This window comes from Fopius arisanus, unplaced genomic scaffold, assembly GCF_000806365.1.
Source record: "Fopius arisanus strain USDA-PBARC FA_bdor unplaced genomic scaffold, ASM80636v1 scaffold00011, whole genome shotgun sequence".
In the NCBI taxonomy this organism is placed as follows: Eukaryota; Metazoa; Arthropoda; class Insecta; order Hymenoptera; family Braconidae; genus Fopius; species Fopius arisanus.
The window spans coordinates 693955-711863 of NW_011887750.1; the positions used below are offsets into that span (position 1 = coordinate 693955).

The 17909-nt window shown below is 38.3% G+C and overlaps 5 protein-coding genes across 9 annotated transcripts in view; 1 reads left to right on the top strand and 4 right to left on the bottom strand.

The window, feature by feature from the left end:
* Positions 1-7: 7 nt before the first annotated feature.
* LOC105262808 (arginine/serine-rich protein PNISR) lies at positions 8-4506 on the top strand. 2 transcript variants are annotated; one of them, XM_011298604.1, is made up of 9 exons: positions 8-346; positions 502-595; positions 801-1801; positions 1871-1973; positions 2595-2666; positions 2904-2995; positions 3081-3228; positions 3325-3959; positions 4303-4506. In XM_011298604.1, exons 2-8 carry the CDS (start codon positions 502-504, stop codon positions 3930-3932), a joined length of 2118 nt encoding a protein of 705 aa, XP_011296906.1. In that variant the 5' UTR covers positions 8-346; the 3' UTR covers positions 3933-3959; positions 4303-4506. The 2 variants fall into 2 exon arrangements, with proteins under 2 accessions (XP_011296906.1, XP_011296905.1); XM_011298603.1 differs by having other exon boundaries at positions 8-595.
* Positions 4507-4603: 97 nt separating this feature from the next.
* Tango14 (transport and golgi organization 14) lies at positions 4604-6694 on the bottom strand. Its single transcript, XM_011298602.1, has 4 exons — positions 6215-6694; positions 5946-6074; positions 5448-5691; positions 4604-5358 (listed from the first exon to the last, which is right to left on the bottom strand). Exons 1-4 carry the CDS (start codon positions 6495-6497, stop codon positions 5268-5270), a joined length of 747 nt encoding a protein of 248 aa, XP_011296904.1. The 5' UTR covers positions 6498-6694; the 3' UTR covers positions 4604-5267.
* LOC105262806 (probable citrate synthase 2, mitochondrial) lies at positions 6617-8970 on the bottom strand. 4 transcript variants are annotated; one of them, XM_011298599.1, is made up of 8 exons: positions 8775-8970; positions 8118-8657; positions 7745-7962; positions 7552-7684; positions 7287-7490; positions 7129-7227; positions 6885-7052; positions 6617-6705 (listed from the first exon to the last, which is right to left on the bottom strand). In XM_011298599.1, exons 1-7 carry the CDS (start codon positions 8886-8888, stop codon positions 6888-6890), a joined length of 1473 nt encoding a protein of 490 aa, XP_011296901.1. In that variant the 5' UTR covers positions 8889-8970; the 3' UTR covers positions 6617-6705; positions 6885-6887. The 4 variants fall into 4 exon arrangements, with proteins under 4 accessions (XP_011296901.1, XP_011296902.1, XP_011296903.1 ...); XM_011298600.1 differs by having other exon boundaries at positions 6692-6780; positions 8781-8970; XM_011298601.1 differs by having other exon boundaries at positions 6692-6780; positions 7757-7962.
* Positions 8971-9050: 80 nt separating this feature from the next.
* Positions 9051-11732, bottom strand: LOC105262938 (ras-like protein family member 10B). Its single transcript, XM_011298844.1, has 4 exons — positions 11517-11732; positions 10823-11059; positions 10179-10382; positions 9051-9753 (listed from the first exon to the last, which is right to left on the bottom strand). The coding sequence occupies exons 1-4, from the start codon at positions 11730-11732 to the stop codon at positions 9628-9630; spliced, it is 783 nt and encodes a 260-aa protein (XP_011297146.1). The 3' UTR covers positions 9051-9627.
* Positions 11733-15208: 3476 nt separating this feature from the next.
* Orco (odorant receptor co-receptor) overlaps positions 15209-17909 on the bottom strand; it is a 5961-nt gene continuing 3260 nt past the window's right edge. Inside the window, exons 5-8 of the mRNA XM_011298606.1 lie at positions 17294-17393; positions 17116-17220; positions 16855-17010; positions 15209-15988 (exon numbers count right to left, since the gene is read on the bottom strand). Of these exons, the coding sequence (XP_011296908.1) occupies positions 15938-15988; positions 16855-17010; positions 17116-17220; positions 17294-17393 (412 nt within the window). The 3' untranslated portion in view covers positions 15209-15937. The remainder of the gene's footprint in view (positions 15989-16854; positions 17011-17115; positions 17221-17293; positions 17394-17909) is intronic.

Here is a 17909-nt window from a genome sequence, read left to right on the forward strand (position 1 = left end):
GATGAGGGGAAGGTGATAGTGACCGCCGCGCTGTCTCGTGCCGCCTGAGAGAACTTGTCCCCTGTTTTTGGCTTGACAATACCTGCTTGTATCATACCTTAGACTGGGCTTGAGAATAAATTTGTAGTTTTTGTTATTCACGCGCCACCGCTAGGCGAAATCTCCAAGGCTTTGACATCGGCCATAAAATATTCTGCCTTGGGGTAGAATCGGTAGAATCGGTGGAATTCATCTTTTGTCTAGGAGTGTTTTACAGCGATTGATTATTTGACGGTGAATAATATTGAGTTATGAGGGCAGGGAGGTGTCCCACATGGTTAATTTTGAATTCTCTCAATTTTTATGAGTAAGTTGAGCTCTCAGTGTAGATTGTCTGTTTCGTTGAGAAAGAAAAGGGAGCTGTGGTGCATGCAGCTTGCCTGGATATACCTTTAGAATTAATTAGTAACGTCAAAAAACAATGACATGGACGTGCATTTGAAGGAAGATTATTCTTACCAGATGAAGATGAACAGGGAGATGTTCGAGGGCAAGGACTATCCTACCCAGTGGGCACTTAATCCCTCGATGTACCAGAATATGAGTAATGATCAAGGTAATAATTACACGTTACTCCCAACCTCCTAAACTAGGGGAGTCTATAAAAATATTTAAATAGAATATTGTAAAGAGTTTGCAGAAAACCATTCATTTGTCACTGAATTGTTTGTTTCTTTCGTTTCTGTTGGGCTGTGGAGGCCTCTAGAAATTTTTCGAACAATTTTCAATTTTTATAAAAATACTTTTCGGAATGATTGCAGTGGATTGGGCAGCACTAGCTCAGCAATGGATAAAAATGAAGGAGACAATAGTTCCTCCAGCGCCACCCCCTCCCTCCCTGAGCAACGAATCATCGAACGACGGTGGAGGTGAGGCGCCCATGGACATGGACACCAAAGAGGATGATGTACCTCCAGCTCCTCCAGCTCCGACCATCAGTGGTCCTGACAATTGGAATTCATGGAGTCAGTGGGGCCAATGGAATGCAGCAGCCCCAGGTGGTGCTTGCTGGGAGTGGAGTGGAGTTCCTCCTCCTGGTGTGACGATGGGCCCTGATGGCAAACCAATGGGTCTTCCGAATATTCCCATTCCCTCAGTTCCTCCTGCACCATCAATCACAAGTCGTGGCCACAGCCACAATTCTCCATTTCCTTACAATTCAGTCTCGTCAGCTCCACCTGCTTTCAACTCAAGCGTCCAGGGGTACTGGAGTGCAGACACACAGAATCCCCCTCCTTTCGTCAAGGGGATGAGACAGGGCCCAAGGGTGCCTCACCTACGGGGAGAACTCATGAGAAATCGAGATGAAAAGGAGAAAACTCCTGAGGAAGATACGTCAGCTGTTCTCGATGCGGCTAAACGTCGACAGCTACCTGCGTGGATTCGTGAGGGACTGGAGAAGATGGAGAGGGAGAAGCACAAAGCTGTGGAGAGAGAGAGGCAGGAGATGCTGAGGAAGCAGGAGCTGGAGGCGAGAAAAATTGCTGAGGATGAGGCTAGAGCTGTTCTAAATCCTACCAAGAGCAAATTTGAGTCTGACTCGGATAAGGAGATCGAGCCGGAGGCTGAGATTCCTGGCCAAGAGGAGGATCATGCCAATCTGGATGCCAGTCCTGATATTGTCTTAAGGCCGAGGAAGTCGAGATTTAGAGATGCTCAGTCTCCGGAGCCTAGGGTTATGGTTAATAAAGAAAGCAGCCCTGTGCCCTCAGCAATTCCAAATCCTGGGAGGAGATCTCGTGAGGAAATCCTTCAGGATGTTGTAAGTATAGATCAATATTAATTTGAAATGCGTGGAAAAATTGAGAATTTTCTATTGGATTTCGTGCAGATGCTGAAGGTGAGGCGTTCGTTAACAGAAATATTATTGGAGGTAACAAACGAGGAAATATCGAACGTGTGCAGAGAAGTATGGAGTCGTTCTCGTGCCAAAGGTACCACTGATAATCAACACCCCAATTTAACTAATACCTGTGTAAACCAAGAGACCATATTTTTCCACATATTTTACCTAATAATTAGCTTGAGTACGGAGATTTTTTTCTCAGCGTCGATGTGTTGGACCACCGGCGCCATTGTACATAATCCCACACTGTGTGCATTAAACGAGCGGTTTTTTTCCCATCCCCCAGTTATCCACTCTTTTTATTGAGTAATTATTTTCAGGATTTGTGATAAAACGAGCGGCCAAGGCGACAGTCCATCTCCCATTATTTTCACAATTTCTAGTTATCCATTACCTAGTTAATTTTCAATTCTGCACATACCTCATTCTTCCCCTAATTTCAGTATTCTCGCAATTTTATTTGTTGAATTGCTCATCTGCGAATGAATGCCACTGTTTCAATGGCAAAACTCTGCTTATTGTTAATTAATAATGTATTGTAAGTAAAGTTGATGAAGGAATCAGGGTGAAGCGGTATTTCGGGGTATTTTACGAAGAAGATTATCTCGAGTGGAGCGATCCTTTGAAAAAGCGAATAAACATGTTTGATAAGAGAAAGAACAAAGGAGTCAGTGAATAATTCACCACTAAATTCGTGTGTATTACAAAGCCCCTGCAGGAGGCACCCCCATCGCATCCTTCACCAACACGGCCCCTCTTGCTCAGATCACTCGAAAACTCGGTGAGTAAATGAATTCGTACTTTTAATGTGAGTATCACAAAAAATTGTAGAAGGTTTGTAGATTGAGTGCCGTAGGTACGGTGGAGGGAAGTGGACAGTGTGGGTTACCACTTGTCACTTTTCTCCCATTCCTACGTTATTGCAACGAGAGTTATGTGATTATCGAGATTAAACAATGGAGTTGGGTCAGGGGAGGTTGATTAGGGGTGTGAATTAATTTAATTATCGTTAATCCAGGTCTGGGCATCTACGGTGACAGCAACAGCGAGTCAGAGGAAGAACAGGATACCCTTCCACCGGAGGAAAATGATAGTGACAACGAGCTCAAGGTGAGAATCTGAGAAATAAACGTTGAAGTCATAGTGAAAGTGAAATTGAAAGGCTGATGATCAAATCTTTCTATTTATTAATCAGGAAACATTGAAAAGAAGACAGGCAGCTTTTAAGAAGACCGAAGAGGAAATCGAGGCTCGCATCCTCGAGGAAGAGGAGAATGAGCAACAGGAAGACGAGGAGTCACACAAATATGATAATAACACGAACGATACGCCTTTGGATAATGGTAAAAAATATATGACGAAGAAGCGAGGATTTTTCTTCAATTAATTTACATACTCTCATTTTGTAAGTGGATTGATTCTCGTTATTTAATTCATAGCTGAGGGGCAAGAGCTGCCAATCTCCAGGGAATCATCTCCCAGTTCATCGAGCGGTGGACAAACCCCAAAGCACCAGCAGTCATCAGATCCCCGAGACAATCACAAATCAAGAAGCCCCAGTTCACCCTCGAGGTCCCCAGAATCCTGCAGCAGCAGCTCCTCTCCCAGTTCTTCCTCCAGCTCCTCTCCCTCCTCAGAATCCAGCAGAGACGTGAAAAAACGTCGCAAAAGGAAATCAAAATCTCGTAGTCGTAGTCCATCTCGGGGTCGAAAATCTCGATCACGCAGTCGTTCTCGTGATAACAGGCGCAAGGACTACAGATCCAGATCCTCCAGTCGTAAATCCAGTCTGAAACTCTCTCGCGATAGAAAACGACGGAGTAGAGAGGACAGATCACGATCTAGATCACGCAGACGCTCTCGTTCATACTCCAGAAGACGCAGCAGGGAGAGACGACACTCTAGGTCACGTTCGAGGAACAGGAAGCATTATGGTCGCTCATCAAAACGTCGGAGCAGATCAAAATCGAAGGAGAGAAGGAGATCAAGATCAAAGTCTAGGGGTCATCGTGATGGTAAGAAGTCATCGCGACGATACAGGGATTGATATGCTGGAGAAAGAGCAGAATACAAGGTTGTATGATTCATTCCAATCTCCTATCCACATGGAAAAATATATTTCTTTAAATGTATTTTTTAAAATACCAAACGGGTCCGTTACTGACAAATCGGTGAAATACAGGGAAAAATATATTTTGAGAAATATATTCTAAAATATATGGAATCTACTCATAACAAAATTCTGTATGGGTAGTTCTATTGCTTTGTTTCTTAGATGGAGGAGTCGACGATTAATTGTTTGATTAATTGTGCATGGTGACTCTAGTACTCGAAGCACTCGATTTAACGATCGATTTGTCAGAAGTACAGTAAATTGGATGGGGCCATGATCTTGAGGGTGTTTCATTCTGTTTCAGGCTTCCGGTTTACGGATTCAACAGCATCTATGGTATAATAACGGTTATTTACGAATTCTAGTGGTAATTATGATAAGACCGAGGATGGAGTGAGTGGATGATTTTGACTCTGAATGTGATCCTGCTTTTTCTCTCGTGTTTTATTTTTTCTCTCTTTTTTTTTTTACTTATGATGAAATCCAGTCGTGTGAGAGAGTCTGAATGAACCAATGAGTCGTTTTACGTTAATGAGCAACTAATGTATATAATATAGTCTTATTGAAATATATTCAGTCTCCATTTTGACTTTACAAAGAAAATATTCGGAACATTGTCTGGATTTATTTCATTCATTTTGTGATATCCATCAGTGTTTACATGCCCGTCGAAAATTCATTTTACAAAATATCCGGGGGTCTTTATTTACTGATCCATCTGTGTTTCCATCGAAAATTCAACTCAAAAAATATCCTGGATTTTTATTTACTGTATAAACCGAAAGATAATGGAATGTACTTTATAGTCTACGTACCCCGACAATAAACGTTACTCAGCTCAAATGAAAAATGCAGTACAAAGTATGAAGAATAATATTTTTTGTGGTATCAAAGCTAATTAAATTAATTATCAGAGATTTGAACTATCGTTTAATGCATCTGAATTTCGAGATATGTTAATAGATTATGGTAGTCGAAATTTTGAGAGAATTTCCATTTAACATACGTTTCTCCCTTAGGAACACACAGCTTTCCTCATTTCCTCTTTGTTCAGCAACCCACCATATACACCATAAATAAATGATTAACTACTTATTATTTACATTGACATCAGCCGTCAACCATTTGGTATTCAGCAACAATTTCAATTACATGCCCATTCGTTAGTATCTATCATTCGATAATTCATCGGTGATGGCCTCCTTGAGGTAGTAAATCGTGTGTACAGGCAGCAATTGGAATAAGAATTCCAACGAAAGACCGATTCAATTATTTACCATATCGCTGCTCACAGCGATCGTACCTCACTAGTATATTCATAAAGTCTTGTTGGGTGACGTCGTGATGAGTTGATAAATGACTAGAACAAAGCAACAATAATTATCATTAACATTCAACGATGATAATTATTGTTTTTTCTTTATAGAAATTAGTCATTAGAAAGCTTACACAAATTCAGTTACGCGTATGTGCCATGGAAGTACTCCAAATGTGGAAAATGTCTTGCCACAGACGATCGCAAGATCAGGATCAGGGAAATTGTACTGCAATTTCTCGTCTATCAGTTTTATGTCAATTTCACTAGTTTTCAGAAATCCTTGGCTCACCGCGTGTGACAATTCCTTAGTAAACTCAATTATACCGTGTTTACCATTGTCGTATGATAAAAAGTGGACCTTCGTGGATGTGAAGCCTGACAAAAAATTAATTCATTAGGTCAATTCGCTATTTTCAAAGCTGGAAAAAAAATTATGAAAAGTAAATGAGTCAACGTTGAGAATAAATTTTCATTGATTTCTTTGAGTTCAAAAAGATCAGAGAATTTTCTAGAGAATTAGTTATTTAATTATCGGAATTATCAAACAATTCGAAAGGGTAACAAAAGCCCAACGATAACATATTCTTAGCAATCAGCTCTGAATGTTGTGAGAATAATTACACTATTACCATTGATTTCATTCGCTGTGTGATCTTTTGTTGAGGTTTTGTCCGGCTCCCAAGTGACTCTCAAGTCAAGATTAGGCCTCAGGATTTCGAATTCTCTCCTCAATTTGCTTGAATTCTTTTTGATGACTCCTGCAAGAAAGCCCCGAAACAAAAGATCTTAATAACAGACAGTTTCTAATAACACTATTAAATGAAAATGGATCTAGTAAAATTAATATATGCTGGGGAGAACAATGACAACAAAATAAATATCCTGAGGGACTTCTTACCATCCAAATCATAAAAACTGACATGTGGTATTCGTAAACTAGCCGTCCAGCAAATAATCTTGGCGAGATCAACGAAGGATACATCCTCGAACCCAACAACAACAGCCAAGTGTCCAGGTAATTTTTTAATTCCACTCACGTCCCACTCAGGACTTCCTGAGGCAGTGCAACTGAATTTTTTCCAAAACCGACTCTGAATTAACGCCCACTGGGTCGAGATAACGAGGTAAACGCTGTAAACGAAGTGGACGATAGGCAGGACAGCGTGCAGCAACGTTGACATTTTTCCACGTGGATTGCACAGAATTTATGCCACATACTACTTTCCTTGGGAGCAGTGGACCCTGGAGTCTTCGGTGTCTTTCACTGATGTTGGCACACGTTTTGGTACGACAACCGGTGTCTATCACGAGGATGATGACATCCTGTAGTCAGACAATCATCAGACACCAGTGAAGGTAGTGGTCAGACTGGCGGCATGTGGTCAGCTGCTACGAGTTCCACACGTCACCATTAAAGGGCAAATTCAAGATGCAGTTTTCACTCTTACCGATGTGGAGTAATCGCTAATCGGTAATACAATTTTCCGGTAATTATCGGCAGAGTTGAAAATTTGAATTGAATATTTTTAAGTTTTTTGCACAATTATATTTTTAGTTATATTTTTTACTTTTCAACGATTCCTGAGGGATTCGATATAAGCGTGAGTGCTTCGTGAATTTGGATTCTCCACTGGAAGATTGATGATTCTGCTCCAGATAATCGAGGCTAGCAAACCCATGGATCGAGCCATGCAGATTACGGTCTGATTGAATTCCATATCATAAAGTCCATTCGACTAAAAGGAAATTGATTAATCAATGGAAAAACCGGTGCCAATAAAAATTTTAATAATTCTGTCCCGTTGGTAAAACCTTGAGTAAAGGAGCCGCTAAAGAATTCATCTCTGGAACCAATCGCGGAGCATCAGGAGCAGAAATGGTTTGCAGAACGTTCGAAATATCAATTGAAATCTGAAACGCGAATTTTTCTCTTCCTGTAAACAATAAAAACAAGAGGACAATATATTTACTTGAACATCTGGATGTAGCGATGCGTTGTTTATTTTATTCGCGAATTCCTGCAGGAGAAGAAATCTGGGATCGCAGAAATTGGAAGTTCGATAGCCTGGAAAGCTCGATGGATTTTTCATAAAAGCACTGACAATTCCACGGAGAATGTCCTCCTTTCGGTGTGCACCCAGCAGTCGTTGAACTTTCTCTTGAAAATTCATACACTAATGGGGAAAATTTGACGACTAAATGAAAAAGAAACGGCAATTATAGAAATACACGTACCTGAGGAAGTGTTCCAGTTACTGGCTCATTACCAAGAGCTAAAAATCCTGCAGCAAGAGCTTTTCTCGGGCTATACTGACACGATCCCATAATTTGGCTGATGTGACTGCTTGGCACACCACCAGCTTCATCCCTATCAATCCCCAGAGAACAGTCATTAAATCAAATAAACAATCGGCTATGGATTTATAACAATTGCAAGTACGCATTGAGTAAAATTATGAGCCGGAGCAGGTCCTCAGTCGACGATTGAACCGTCAATTTCTCCTGGGAGTTCTTCTTAAGCGATTCCATCAGACAATCAACGGAATCCCCGGAATCCCTCGTGTTCCTGAAGCTGTCAGGATTCTTAACGAGTCCCACAATTGCCGGGAAGATAGCCAGCACATCCATACTGTCTTCGTACATCGACTGCACATTGCACATTAATCGGATAAAATATTAAATGAAATGATTGAGTAATTCATTATTTTGGCTTTAGCCACTTTAATTTGGGAAAGGGAATCTGCATTTTCTTTTGAATGCATGGATTTATTTCTGAATAACTAAAATTCATGTGAAATCACCTCCCAATGTGTACAACTCATGGCAGCTCCTCTGATTCCACTCCTGGATTTTTTATCATCGAAATCAAATGCTGCGAGGAGAAGAGAAAGTTTTGTTGTCGGTCCCAGGTGCTTGGGCAGTGGCAGTAAAAAATTTCTGGCTTCATTGAGGGAAAACCTCTGCCTTTCCCTTCGATTTTCCCAGTCAGATACGAGAGCAGCTGTTTGAACCTCCGTTGGTATATCTCCTGTCAATAAAAGCCAGAAGACAGATTCTGGACTGGGATAATTACCACGGAGAGGAAGTAGCTTGACGATCTCAGGCATTGTCAACCCTCGGTACATTATTCCTGAATGAGCATTAATTTCACTCGTTTCTCTCACTGTCGTATCTACTCCTGATAGTCCTGAGTACAAATCATCGACTGTTATCTGTCCAATTACACTGGAGCTGTGCTCGTCGCGAAATTCTCTGATGAGGTCGTAGTACAGAGGAATCTTTTCGTTGAGAACTTCTTTCAAGTTTGTGCTCGAGCTCGGAGCCCCGAGGGTCTTACTCACCTGAATTTAATTATTTCCATTCTTCACTCTTAATTAATAACTCTTTACATACAATTATTGCCATTATTCCTTGGTCATTTTTAGTTCGTAAAACTGTCAATTGAAAATATTTCTAACCAATACTTTTTTCATTCCTGCAGCGAATGGAGAAATTTTGAAACCTCGATGATTGCCGAGAATGTAATTATTCCGGAGAATTTCATGTCGAAGTATTCGATAAAATTTCGACATTTCGGTAGTTTTGACAGTTCACTGAGAATTTAGAGAATCGAAAATAATTCTAATGACTATCTATTCAATCCATTGATTTATAAATTTTTGACAGATGTTCGATTGTTACGGGGGAATGAATTGATGAACTCCATTTGTTCAATTACTAAACACTTCCTCCTTTTTTTATTGAGTCAACAACATAACATGATCTTTCGTTTATTTACAGTATTTATGACGAATGAAATATAATTTCATTGTTTTCAACCACTAGATACAGTTAATCATACAATTAACGCCCAACGCTTCAACCATTGAAACTCATGGTACAATAATCAGTTGTAAAAATTTCTTCCAAGGCAGTTTTCATTTATGAATTAGTTTATTTATTGAACTTAAAATGACGGATTCATCTTATTGCCCTTTTGTCGAGTCTACGGAATTCCTTTTATCATTTGTTTTGTAAATCTGCACGCGAGGTGTGCAAAATTCATCTAAATCTCGAGGCTATACACATCTCTTATTTATTCATCGAATATCAATTTTAATTATATTTTATTTATCTAGAAACGAATTCATCACAACAGTCACATAGTAAAATATATGTCTTGAGCTGGGACAGTCCCCATTGGTACTATCGTAACAATTAGAGAGGATTCGACGAAAAAATTCTAAAAAAAAGGATTTAGGAAGAAGACGAGTGGATTTTGCTGTGCGAATTCACTAGTGTCTCTTCGTCTTTGGTATTCTTACTTTTTTGTCAGAGAAGTATACACTTGTCGTTGCTATCACGTGGATTGGATCGATGGGGTAACAATGGCGTTGGCACTGGCGAATTTTGTTTGCCTTCTGATGCTTGAATGCTCTTCATCAATTCACGAAATACCTGTCGATAAACAAATATACTACATAAGCAGAAACTAACGGCCAATAAATCCTTTAAATACCACTCAATTGCATTTCTACAATTGCTATCCAATTCCTTTAAACCAAACAAATGGCATTTTTTATTCTCAGTTTACAGTCGGAGAATCAATTATTTAAAGTGCAATGCCCGATGTTCTATGGGATTCTAAAGAGATCTGAAATAATCCCTCAAGTCTTGTATACAGAGTTAATTGATATTATAATAATTATTGCTAAATAATTGCTTTTTTCAGTGCAGCAACGTAAAGACCCTGAAGAATTTAAAGCGCAGATCATAATTATCACCAACATATCTGGAGAGGGAAAAATTCCTCAATAGTCTTTAGTGCTAGTCTGGCAATTCTTGGATATTCGGTTATTTTTTATTAATAATAAATATTAAACCTGAACAACTCGACAGTTGAATCGAGCGCTGCACTCAACATATCCACATCTCCAATGCTTCTTCACTAGATTAACAATATCTCGATACCTCGTACTGGATGCCACAACAGCTGACAGTTTATCCTGCTTATTTCCCACGACGAGCAGTGGAACTCCTCGCATGTCTCTCGCCTCGTATATTTGCTCCCTCAGGGTTCTTATGTACTACGCAAACACGTCCATTTGTTTACTCGAGTTATCTTACACTCTTTACAAGAAAAATATGTTTATTTGAACAATTCTTCCACTTGTCTGACCAAAAGTGGACCCGACCCACTTAACGAAATCATACAACTCAACGATTCCACTTTATTCCTCCCCTTTTCGAGAAGATTGAAGTATCTGGAGATTTATGCTAAGAATGTCAAGAGAAAAAAGTATTGCAGCATGTATTTAGAGATTATCCATCGTTTATCGTTTTATCACAAATTTATTTGTTATTTACCAAAGTGGAGAACTATTCACGTGCAAATCTATTAATTATCAAATATGTAATTATGGATAATTCCATGGAAATATGATAAATAATTAACGTATTTTTTATTGAGTATCTGTCTCTCTGGTGTTGGGGCGCCTGAATTTGGAGGTATTGAGGGATAATTTACCTGGAAAGTGTCCTGATTACTGAGATCAAATACGAGAACATAAGCCGATGCACTTCTGAGTCCGTAATATCGAAAATCAGTCCACTCTAGATGCGTGCTGGCTGGAAAATACGGTATTGTAGGTAGATCGGTGATTTTCAATTCATAAAGCCGATCCGACAACACAACACTGGGATAAAACGTCTCTCGTCTCTCAGTGGGTCGATAACTATCGAAAAACTCGGTACAAACAAATTGCTGGTGAAAGAGAGAAAAAAAAAAGAAGAAATCGGCACTATTAGTTCTCATCTGACGAAAATCCATTGGTGATTGGAGATTTGTGAAAAAGAGGCGAATGCATCGATCCCAGTCATCCATTCAATTTTAACCGATAACAGACAGCAGGGAAAATGAGAAAAGAAATCGGAAATTGTCGGAGACACTGGGAGGATCCGATAGGTGGGTAATGATGTTCGGAAATGAACGGAAGTCTCTGGCGTAAGCGGAAATGAGTTTCCTCGAGAGAAAGAGGCACATCTCGACTCCTATGAGCACTGGAGCCTCTCCATTCCCTTTTCATACTGGAAACTTCCGTTTTATCAACTTCTCCCAGAGTCCCATTTTGACATTGATAAATTGGATTACATGTTTTCAGGGAATTGTTAAGGATTTTTATTTTATACAAACTGTTGATACATGGGTGAAATGTACTCACACGTATGATACTGGACTTTCCAACTCCTGGTGCACCGAGGAATACCACTTTGACACGATCCAGACTGTCTCCTGGTGTCTCATCCTCTTTCGATCCACTATCCGCATTATCACTCGCTATTGTATCACCGATTCGACGCTCCAAGTAATCTAAATCGAGATCTGCACACACGGAAATTCCAGTATTTATATTGTTAAATAATTGTAGTCCCACCATTCCGTCGAATAATTTTTCAATTCTCCATGGAAATACCAATTTTGCAATCTAAATACACTAAATTTTTTATTTGTATTTAAAAAACTTTTAATCCCTCGGGAAAATACGTGCCGGAGTTTGAAACACACGTCCCAGGTGACGGAAAATTGATTCCATAATTGAGAAAGTTTCAGGATAAAAGTTCGGGCTATCATCCTCAGCAGAAAACACCGAGAACACCTCAAATTCAGAGAAAAAAGATCGAGGACACAGGGTGAATGGGACATGATGACTAGAAAATTGGAGAGAAATGTCTCTGTTGTTCACAGAAAGATATGTGGGAGGTACTTTGAAAGCTGCACTTTTTTTCTCGTTGAGCCCTCCATCAGGCTCATTGTTTCTCGCTCAAGTATCATGAGCAAGAGAAGAACTAGGTACAAAATGCCACTACTTATCCACTTCACATGAAATTCTTCTCTTTCAAATTTATTGTCTGGTCGTCAATTACCACTTATTGACCTCCCATGTAAAATTCCCATGAAAAAATGTCCAAAATTTCAAATCCGCGGATTTTCCCAATTCAATCGAATCAATCGAAAAGTCAGACAAATCGAATAAAAATCATTCAAATTTATCGATTCCAATTTATTGTCTGACCGTCAATTACCCATGCAAAATCCCCATGAAAAAATGTCCAAAATTTCAATTCCCCGGATTTTCCCAATCAAATCATACAATTCAATCGAATCAATCGAAAAGTCAGACAAATCGAATAAAAATCATTCAAATTTATCGATTCCAATTTATTGTCTGACCATCAATTACCCATGCAAAATCCCCATGAAAAAATGTCCAAAATTTCAATTCCGCGGATTTTCCCAATCAAATCATTCAATTCAATCGAATCAATCGAAAAGTCAGACAAATCGAATAAAAATCATTCAAATTTATCGATTCCAATTTATTGTCTGACCGTCAATTACCCATGCAAAATCCCCATGAAAAAATGTCCAAAAGTTCAATTCCCCGGATTTTCCCAATCAAATCATTCAATTCAATCGAATCAATCGAAAATTCAGACAAATCAAATAAAAATCACCTGCAATCACGATGTATATCGAAAACTATCGATTCCACGTGGGAACATCCCGGGACCTTTTGCTGGCTCAATAAATTTCCAGAAAAAAAAGCCTTTTCATATTTTCTCATAAAACCAACAATTTTTTAGATAAATGAATAAATCGATTACACAATATTATTGTTTATGTTTATTAATGTCGGAATTGTAAATCGAAAAAGATGATGATTTTTGTCATCAAATCGAATGCATGATTACTCTTCGGTATACACCAAAGTGATATTCGATAAAAAATACCCGTGAAAATAACACTGAAGTAAAATAAACACGACTGGTACTTGGATATGGTAAATGTCGAATAAATGTGAAATGCCACTGGTCAATTCAGGATTGATTGTTATTTGTCCGTGAATAATTTATTTCCGGGCATAGCAATGCCATCACTGGAATCAGTGGCTCTGAAAACATTTCAGGACACGAATTGTCACAAATAAAATTAAATTTCTCTCTCAAATCACTCGTCGCAGATGTAACATCAATACTATTCGTTCCCTAACTCATTGGATTGTTGTTCCGTTAGATATTTATTTTCAATTGAATTATCGAAAGCCACTCTGAAACTCAATAGAGAATATTCCCACGAACAGAGTGAACCAAATCACGTTGCAATTGGATTAGGATTGTGACTTGAAAATACGCATTTGTGGAGCGAATTTTCAGTGCTTTTGCAACAAATAGCATTTGTTCATATAAAATATTAACCCAAAGACCATAATTTTGAGAGAATTAAAACGAGAACTCCCGAAGGACTCATGAAAAAAGTACAAAAACATTTTCACATGTCATTAACAAAGGGCCCAGGTGATTCGCTGGTATTATATCTACGTGTGAAGAAATGTTTTTTAATATCTCACTCTCAACATCTCACGTGAGCATCAACCCTTTAGTGGTAATTTGCTGATAATTAACAGCGCCGGTGAGAACACACGATCGTTAAACGTTTACCAACACATCCGGTGGAATTCCTTCAATTTCCGATACAGTCCGATACCTCAAGAACCCTATAAATAATCCCATAACCCCTCCAACAATTCCAAAATAATAATAAATTATATTAATTATTGAAATTAAACTCACGCTCTTGTTTGTGGGGCGGGAGGCTTCGCCTCCGCCTGCCGCTCGCACTTTTCGTCCCTATTTTGTCGTTTTACAGTTCGATTAAACAAATAATATCACCAATCACCGACCAAAATGATTAATCTATCACTAGTTCATTGAACACAAGTACAGCGACAATCGAGTATTCCCCACGCGTCCGTTTGATTTTGCAATCGTCTCCGGACAATAATCTCCGGAAAAAAAAATCCAGAACAATAACAGAAGGCATTAAATTATTCCTAATTAATGTAATCCTCAGCAGATTGTTTAATCGCTTTTAATAATTGCTCGTGTGTATTGTCAATGGAATAAATTATTAATAATCGCGAGAGAATCACTGAACACTCACAATGCCAAGGCCCATTTGTTTATGAATCAGTGGTTTCACCGGAGAAATTGGACTGTTATCAGGATATCTTATCACGATTTGTCTGTACCACTGGTATCGTCTTGGGTTGCATTATCACACACGATTAATTGTTTGGCGTGTGTCTGTCATTAAAACACTAAATAAGGGGAAAATATTGTAAAACTCGTAACGCATCGTCAAGCACGAGGAGACCAGCGCGGTCTCAGCATTTTCTCTGTCTCGCAATCCTGTCTGTTACTCTCTTACCCACTGTGCAATTCACTGTGCACCCCACCAGGTCGATCGAAACTCAACCCTGTCGCGGGACAACTGGGGATGCTGGGGATATTCTCCTGCGCTTGCGTTTTCCATATCTTCTTCCCCTCCGCTTTTTCGTACAACATTACTCCCAACAGTTTCACTCTCCAATTTTTCACTTAATCATTCATTATTTATTTATACCACCTCAATTCAATTGCCCACTGCAACTTTTCACTCGCTTCCCACTAGCTTCCCACTCGCCACTCGGATTATCTATTTATCAATTTATTAATCCATTAATTAATTCGTTTAATTTATTGTCCATTCAATAATGTAGTTTTGCAACTTTTAATTCGCTCTCTGATTTACTAATTATTGAGTTAATTTTTATCTGGTAGCTGAAATCGGGGAAAATTTTGCAGAACAGGTTTCACGATTTTTATTAAAAAAAAACTTTTTATTATCTAATTACAAGAATAAACGAACAGAACATGAAATAAAATTGTTTGGTGAATTTTTTTTTTTCGAAAATCACAATTATAACAGAAGATTGAGTAACTCGTGGTTTTTCGTATATTACAACTTCTCTGTGACAAAGATTCATATTTCTTTGCATTGTAAACTGTAATTCTCTCGTTATTTGAATGTTTGATGTTCTCTTCTAAATATTCAATAATAATGTTTATTTACACTCACAAATATTCCCTGGAACCAATAAAACACACAACAGAGCGAAAACCAAAACGCAAGTTTTTTTCCGGTCTGTCTAATTATTCCAGTTCGAAGGCAATTATTTTCATTACTTCTACCCCTAATTGTTTGTATGTCATAACAAATACATTCCGGTCACAATGAGACAGCCTGAAACTTGCGCTCTGTTCCAATAACTTATAAAATTGACTAAATTATCTATAATAATATATAAATAGCGTAATATTTTTCCCCAAAAAATTTCAAATGTGCTGATTGTATACAGAATTAAACTCCGTGCACCTTAGAACTTTAATTTAAAATAATCGTGATTCCTAGTAAAAATGCCCCTTTCAACCCCTGATCACCTGATCATCCCCTAAATCTCCCTTCGCTCATTAAAGTTAAATATAAATGAGAAAAGAAGACAGAATAATTCCTACAATATTTCTCTGTTATTTCCTTCTTTTCTCGAATCGATAATACGATATGGCTATAATCCCGCAATAATGATGTTGAGAATTTCAAATAGAAAATCTAAAAAGATGTGCCCGACACAGGGACAAAGCACGATGAGAAAATTGAGGTTTTAGTTATTGAATTGTTTTCAGCCCCTTGTCCATCTCCCAATTTCCTGGCCCCTATATTGATTCGGGTTTTGAAGCCCTCCCAATTTACTCTATCGATAATTTACTTCAGCTGTACCAGCACCATGAAGTACGTTACCACAGCACCAAGAACCTTTGGATAGGAAAAGAAGAATATTAATGGTGATATTGATTTTGTGGGCGCATGTAAAGATTGAAATACATGTGGGGCATCACAACTCAGCCACCCTCAGTTTGTATGTCTTTTATAAATGTCAGTATATACACTCAGACCTGAGGACTATTACTGAATACTGAATATTGAATATCTATGAATTTTTATCGTCGAACCATCACTCGTTTGCCTGATACTCTTGATAAAATCTAAAATTCCAAAAAATCTACTCCCATTGCAACCGAGGGGACTTTAACCAATGAAATTCATACCTTCGTCTTTTAAAGTCTTCAGAGCATTTCATTTTTTTTTTGCATATTTTGCATTTTGCATTTTAGATTGCATAAGAATAAATTTATTTAGAGGCCTGATGTATTCCGGAATTATATTTTCTTTATTAAAAAAGTCATTTGATTTGATCTTGAAGCAATTGTCATGATCTTTTTGAATGTTTTAAAATTTTTTGAATTTTCTTCCGCCCTTGAGTAAAATCCGTTCAATAATTAGCAACCTCCATCAGTTTCCGAAAATTCCCGGATTTTAACAATTAAAAAAATTTTTGATGTTTCGAATTTTTTAATTGTGCTACAACGTTCTGACGGTGGGTCAGTTTCGTCTTACGGCTTATGGGTCTGACCATTGGGATCATTCGAGATATTTCAAGATATTTCGAGATCGATTTCCTTTCTCCGTTTTATATCAAGAAATTCAATCTGCGTAATAATTTTATTTAACTGCTGAACTTCTGTCTCTTTCTTCTTGAAATTGAGACACACGTGGATATTGCACACGTTAATGAATTTCCCGGGGGTTTTCTGGTGAATGAAAAAAAAAATCATGCTTACCGAGGCGAAGAGATCTAAAGAAACGGTGAAGAACTTAGCCCCGGATATAGACATGGCTTTTTGGCACTGCTGACACACAATCTGAACGAAGGTCTTGGCTTCTTCAGAGCCATCATACCAGTGACAAGAATAAGCTGCCTCCATCACAGAAGAGCTCTGAAAATTTCCAAAAGAAAATAAAAATAAAAAATCACTGTACAATTACTCCCCCATCAGATCTCACCCCAGTGAGATAACTAAACATTATTTAACCGTAATTACCTCTTCAATCAAACGATTACCGAAAATGCAGAAGAGAAAGACCTGCCCCAGCGAGTACAACAAATATCCAATAGTTGTAGCAGCATAAACATTGACCCCATTCACCTGAAATATTGAAGAGTTTCGATTGTCATAAAAAATGGCCTCTTTCCTTGCAACTGTCTCTTTGAATAATTACCTTGGTGGCTTGGTATGCTAGGAGGGTCAGGGTAATAGTGGTGATCAGCATGTGGAACAAAAGAGCAACTCCATAAGCATCTCCAATAGCTGTCACAAGTCTGTAATGTAAAATCATTTTTTTTTTCAACCGATTAAAAAATACGTGAGAGAGTTACCATTGAATAATGCAATCACCCTGGCATTACCTATCCTCTGGGGAAGTTCTTTTCAGTAACTGTACTATTCTATGAACGTGCATATATCGTTTGCATGGAATATTAGGGAAATATCGATTGGTCATAAAGCACTGGTAGCATCGTGATAATCGAGTTTGTTGGAGTTTTCAAACGCTGCAAGGAGAAATATAGATCCTTGTCTCAGTTCACCTACTTGGGGTTTGTTATTCAAACTTGACCAATTGCCTTGGTCAAGTAATTAGTATTTCAATGTAACTAACAAACTCCATTAAATTACCAAGACCATTGTACTGTCATAATAAATGATTATTCACTCTATTATTCAATCAGCTTCACGTAATATTTTTCTAAATAATTTTACAACTAATTATTCTGGAGATCTCATTGGCAAAATCAATTGATTCATAATAATAATTGCGGGGATTTTTTCAATTCTCG